At 45.9% G+C, this 6,185-nt stretch overlaps 1 protein-coding gene across 1 annotated transcript; it reads right to left on the bottom strand.

Moving 5' to 3' along the window:
• Window positions 1-3,322: 3,322 nt before the first annotated feature.
• Window positions 3,323-4,620, bottom strand: DNAJC17 (DnaJ heat shock protein family (Hsp40) member C17). Its single transcript, XM_085612629.1, has one exon. The coding sequence runs from the start codon at window positions 4,464-4,466 to the stop codon at window positions 3,519-3,521; it is 948 nt and encodes a 315-aa protein (XP_085468755.1). The 5' UTR covers window positions 4,467-4,620; the 3' UTR covers window positions 3,323-3,518.
• Between the last annotated feature and the right edge of the window lie 1,565 nt (window positions 4,621-6,185).

The raw sequence follows: 6,185 nt of genomic DNA, 5'->3' as shown, positions 1-6,185 counted from the left end.
CCTTTTCCATTTTTTTCAGTGTTGATATGATTTTTCCATCTTCTTTAGAGAACTCTAGAATGCTTCCGCCGAAATTGAGTGGCTGTAAAATACTCATGGCAGCATCAGTTGATCAGACCCAAACAGCGAGTACTACAAACAGTAACTGAACATTCCAAAATCCGTTTTTTTCAAAGATTAACATGGTTAGAACCAAAGTGATATTATTTACAAAAATAAAACCCAAAAATATGCAATTTAAGTAGGTGACAGGGCTAACACAATTAGAGCCAGGATCTCTGTATATTGGAGGGTACTAATAGACAACAGCCAATTTAAACCACATATGCAATTGCACACAGGATAGGTCTGCAGCTCCTAATACTATACTATGCATTGGGGAACAAATCTCTTGGAGAAAAAAAAAAAGTCCAACCTATAATACCGTGTACAAGCTGTACAGTGTGGTAAATATGAATATTTACACAAAACTGAAGGAAAGATTTTTAAATCAATTCTTTTTTAGCCAGGCCATTCAGATTGAAGCAAGGCTGACCAGTGTATACAATAAAGACTTTGGGGCATTCCAGATATGAATTACTGGTTTTATCATGCAAAACAGAGGAATTAGGACGAACAACAAATATCTACACTATGCGAAAGAATATGATACAAGCATTTGCAAACCTTGGCCAGCCTAAACAGGTGTATTATAAAATGCCAAATTCAAACCCTGCATTACAGAAGCTGCGATGATTAAGTAATGCCAACCATATCACCTACACTAAATAAAATATAAAGAATGGAAATTATTTTTTATAACCCACCAGTAAGAATGTACTGGAGGTTGGGAAAGCTTGAGCAATTAGGAGCGTGCATACCTTCAGTGCAAAGTAGGAATACATGGGATAGGGCAAGTTATGTAATCCTGCCTACCAGCTGGACAGTACTACGTATCTGAGAACAAATTATTAAGGATTGGGATAATAAACGTTACCCAGGTTTTCAATTATGTATTGTCCCCACCCACAATAACGGATTGTTATTGGAATACAAATATTTAAAATGTTTTGTAGAGTCAATCAGTAAAGGATGTTTATCATGTTTTTTCATGTCTTAATTCCGATGTTTTATTGTGGTTTTTGTCTTTTAAGTACTGTCCTCGTTAGGAGGAAAAGAGAAATCTTAAACTTCTACTTAGCGCAGTTTTAATGAAATGAAATACGGAGAGTGGAGTAAAGATGGGGCAAAGTTGGGGCTTATTTAACCAAATACCCCAAAGCAATAATAACAGTACGAACATTGCTAGCATGTTAAAACTGGGACTGTTGTGTAAGCACAATAAAAAGTATTGAAATGTCTCTCTGTACGTTTAACATTGAGCAGACCTATTTTATGCACAGTAGCACTTTAAAGGAAAATGGTATACTCCCATGCAAGACATTTAAGGCAGCAGTTTGTTGTTAGTGTTAAACTAGGATATGAGCAACATTGTTGCAAAAGACTCGATTTCAATGCAGATAAGGAAACGTATTTGCACCCTCCTACTTAACACCACATATGGAATAAGGGTAGGGAAAGAGGAAAGAGACGTGGGGGAGAGACTTCTTAATGGTAGCAAAATTATACAGTCAGCAGGACTCGGAGGAAAATAGAGAAAGCAGCAGGTCATGGAAGACTGGATGGAAAGGCAACATGAAATCATCATTAATGTATCACAATTCAGCTAGAAAGCCTTATACCAATTAAGTATTTAGCACTGCACAGTGCTGCAAATTTCTCCACTGAAGAAACCTTGGTCTTATCTGCCTGTCCGCAAGGTATTTTTGTGTCAAGCAAAATGTGGTGCCCTATTCCCAGTCCAGATGCAAGCTGCACGTCTAGCCATGCTACCAGCAAATGCTAGCAAAGCCAGTGAGGCGGTTTAGCATAAAGTCCAATTCTGAAAGGTCACTCCTGACCATATTAGGTTAAGCCTTACAGGAGCCAAGCCTCCACGGCACTCTACTCCAACTCTGGCATCTGTCCTCTCTGAAGCCTGAACAGTTACAGAAATATGAATGACCTAATTTCTCTGCCACTCATCTGGGAGCAGAGATAAATGAATGTTAGAGAAGAGACTGGACAGGAGGTCTGTCTGCAGTGTAGACAATACAAGGTAGGCAGCAGCCTCCGGACTCCCATGGGCTCACTTTAAGGCCAACCACAATTTTCCCAACAGCTTACTATTATTTCAAACACGCATATAAGAATTTCTCCAAGTGTTATCCCTCTCCTTCCCTTTGTTCTAGTGTGTCCTGTATCCTCCAGCTTCCAACAGTATTTGCCACTAAGGTATGAAGCACACAAGCATCCAACAGATCACGTCTGAAATCTAGCAGCATACATATGGAATATAGCCTGCTATAAGGGGGACACTTACGACCGGGATATCCAACAAACATGAAACAGGACACAACTCATACACACCAAAGAACCAGCTTTTGAGACACCTGTATCAAAACCACATCAGAATTGCCATAATCACACAAATATACTATTGTAACTTGATGTGCCGTTTGTGAATTGTAAGAGCGCCAGTGTGCAAAATGTGTAATGAATACCATCAGTGCTCTGTATTTTTCTTGCAGTATCAGAGTATGTCACTTGATGGGCTGAACTGTTACCTCTTGGAGCTCCTGTTGAAGGTGTATTAGGCGATACTAACCGACACTATAATTCAAGAATAGAGATGCCTCGTGGGTGTACTGCAATGAGTGGGCTTTCTTCTTTTCAACTAACATTTTCACAGGTCACCCACATCTGACAGCATACACAAGCCATATAGTCAACACCACCAAGTTTATATTACCTCCAATATCTGTCAATGGGCTAATTAACAATCTAATATAGATAGAAGCACCCGGTAAAATACTTCGACCATTCCTCCTTGTCACCAAAATGCATGCACCTACAGTTTACCAAATCGGTCATTGACACCCAACCTAAAAAGAAAGATTAGAACACAACGTCCAAACTTATCACCACAAAATGCCTGACTCCAATCTATAATTGAAATCTTATACTGAAGGCACGCTGCATCAACATGCCAGTACCGTGTGCTGTTTAAATGTGATGTGTAATAGAAATCATATTATAATTATATATATTTAAATTTGTATACACGAAAGTTGGTGATAAATAAATGAAGTGTTGAACGGAGCAGAGTCACTTCGAAAACTGCATGACAGGTGGAACTGTTTATATCAACTACTTTAACACTAATTTTGGATTGTCGAATTGCCACGATCATCGAAGTTCTTGTCTACCAACAAAGGATGGTGGTAGAAGACAACACAATAAAAACACTTTCTAAAAAGCCGAATTTATTTGTAATAAAGAGTGGTTCTTATCGGCTGGAATATCGTACGTCATGTCAAAATCAGTCTGTCGTACAACATGCTCATTTGTTAATATATAGGAACTGTAGAAAAAAAAGTAAAGTATTGTTAAAAATGTCCAATGCGGAGGCAGATTGTGTATTTCACTGCAGATAGGCGCTACGTATTGCCCTCCTCTTCGTCTTCCTGTCGCATCTTCTCGATGAGCTGCTGCCTCTCGGCTGCCTGTCGCATCCTCATCATCACCAGGCTCTCGTAGTCTCGCTCGGAACGGGCAGCGCCCGGTGGAGGTGCTCTGTCCTCGGGTCGGGTTTGGTTCGCGGGGGGCTGAGGCGGCGGTCCATCCAGCCATGACACCGTCAGGGGATTCTCCACAAGTCCCACCTCGTTCTTGACCGCCAGCTCGGCTGCGCGCAGCTCCTCGAACTCCACCACGGCGCGCCCCCGCTTTTTAGTCGACATAACCAAGGTGAGCACCTGGCCGTATTTTTGCAGGAGGGCCAGCAGTGCCTCGTGTGTGTAGCCTCCACCGTCTGCGTCCCCCTTACGGCACTTCCACTTCAGCTTGAGTCTGGCCGAAGGTCCCCCCGATTCCTTGCCACTCACCGGCTCCTGCCCCGGGATTCCACCGACATGCCTCCCTCCAACCCCTTCCCGCAGGATCTGCTCCCGCACTAGCCGCTGCTGCTCCTCTAGTTGCCGGGAGCCCTCTTCCCGTAGCCGCCGCACCTCCTGCTCCAGGTCGCGGGTGATACGCCGCTCCTCCTCCTCACTCAGCCGGGTCTGAGCCTCTCGCTCTCGTGCCTCAAGGTCGAGCTTCACTCGCTTACGGCGGTCGTCCAGTCGCTGGGTGCGCCGGGCTGCGGCCTCCCGCGCCTTCCGCACCCGATCGTAGGCTGCCCGTGCTGCGGCATCGGTGAGCACAGCCAGCGCCTGCGAGAGCTGGTGGAAGCGCTCCGCTGCGCGCGGGTTGTCGGGGTGCTTGTCCGGGTGACATGTTAAAGCCTTCTGTCGGTAGGCTTTCTTGATGTCCTTGTGGCCAGCCTCGGGGCTCAGCCCCAGAAGCGCGTATAGGTCTGTGTCCGGCACCGGCAGGCTGGCCGCCATGGCGAGTCTCCGGAATCCGTTACAGGCTTCTCTGTTCACAGGGAATAGCCCTACTTCATTGAATGGGACTCGAGTGGCGACGTCAGATTACGTCATTTGACAAAGACGCGTTAGTTTCGACGCTAAAGGTTTTTGCGCCTGCGTCGTTCGGGTACTTGCCTACTGTCATCGATCTTACCCTCCATTGGTTCGGTTCGAATGGAATGGGCGTATATTAGTAAACAAAGTGTAGAGAAGGGCAGTGTCAGCACGGGTCGCGGAGTTTCATTGAAAAAGAAGCCAAACGGTCTTGCATCTCAATAATATATGCCACCCCTACGGTGTTGTCACTACGAGACATCCATCCTGACAGCAAGCGGTAGAAATTAGGTTTATAGACATGTTACAGGCCCTACCTAGTACTTTCAGGTTGGATGAAAGGGAGTGCGGGTGGCTGTTAAAGGTACACGTCTGCAATAGCGTAACTAGGTGTCCTTTTCAAAAGCGGTTACCTATGTCATTAGGGGTGTGGCTTAAAACATGGAAGTTAAAATAACAAACATTTGGAATGCAATAGGTCTCGCATTTGCAAGAGTTTAACCCCTTCGCTGCGGCGGAAATTCCGCCGCAGCGCTGGGGGTGCGGGGGGGCAGCGCGGTGGTGCGGTGCTCATGACGCAGCCACTCCGTCATGAGCCCCGGTTGGGCTGTGCTCATGACGGAGTGGTTCCGTCATGACTCCGCCCACGGCGCTAATCGCCCGCACAGGCGGGGAAGTAGCGCCGCGTGGGCTGTGCGGCCGCCAACGGCCGCAGCATGACGGAACCACTCCGTCATGAGCACACGGCAACCGTGGCTCATGACGGCGTGGTTCCGTCATGAGCACGGAACGAGTTAAGCTATTGGCATTGTAAATGACAATGCCTTTTATTTATCCGTTTTGATAATTAACACATAAATAAAGGCATTGTCATTTACAATGCCAATAGCTGAACTCTTGTATATACGAGACCTATTTCATTTCAAAGAAGGGGCTGCCATTATCCCGGGCTGCTTGAAAAGTGAAAGCATGCATGGCGCGTTCAATTTTGCAGGAAAAGCACGTCGTGCCTGCAGTACGAGAAACTCATTAAAGAAAATAGTGCTTACAGACTAAATAAGACATACTGTATAACAACAGAGGTAAAAGGGCCAGTCCTCATGGGATGTTCCAAAGGAAGACAATGCAGTACTAAGGAGGGACTAACAAGCCTAAATGAATCAGAAGCCAGCATTTACTAAGGACATTGACACAAAACAATGAAAAATATGGGCAGAGAGTGGGCGGAGCTTCAACTTCATACTCTAATACAGCATTCCTTGTAAAGCAGCGCATGCGCTGCCCAGGCTCGCCTAAAAATGTTAGGCTGGGAACTCACGGCACAAATTAATGCAAAACAGGCAACAGTGACTGCTACTTGGTGAAATATCCTACAGCCATTCTTTGTATGAACGCCATGCGAAAGTCTTAGAAAACTAAAAGTCTGTGGGCTGACCGACGACATCCCCGCAGGGGACCCTCAATAAGAGGGCGGCCCCTTTAGTGCCACAGGATGGCACACTGGACAGCCTTGTGTCCGGAGACCCCTTTGGGGTCACGCTCGTCACTTCCGGCCGAGGTGGGGGAAGGGGAGAGGTATATGGCAGCCTCTTTTTCCCTCACCCTGACGCCGTGCTGGTTGTTTGTGATTGTGCTGCAGAG

Source organism: Triturus cristatus, chromosome 6 (assembly GCF_964204655.1).
Source record: "Triturus cristatus chromosome 6, aTriCri1.1, whole genome shotgun sequence".
Lineage (NCBI taxonomy): Eukaryota > Metazoa > Chordata > Amphibia > Caudata > Salamandridae > Triturus > Triturus cristatus.
This window is presented reverse-complemented; position numbering and strand designations above follow the sequence as displayed.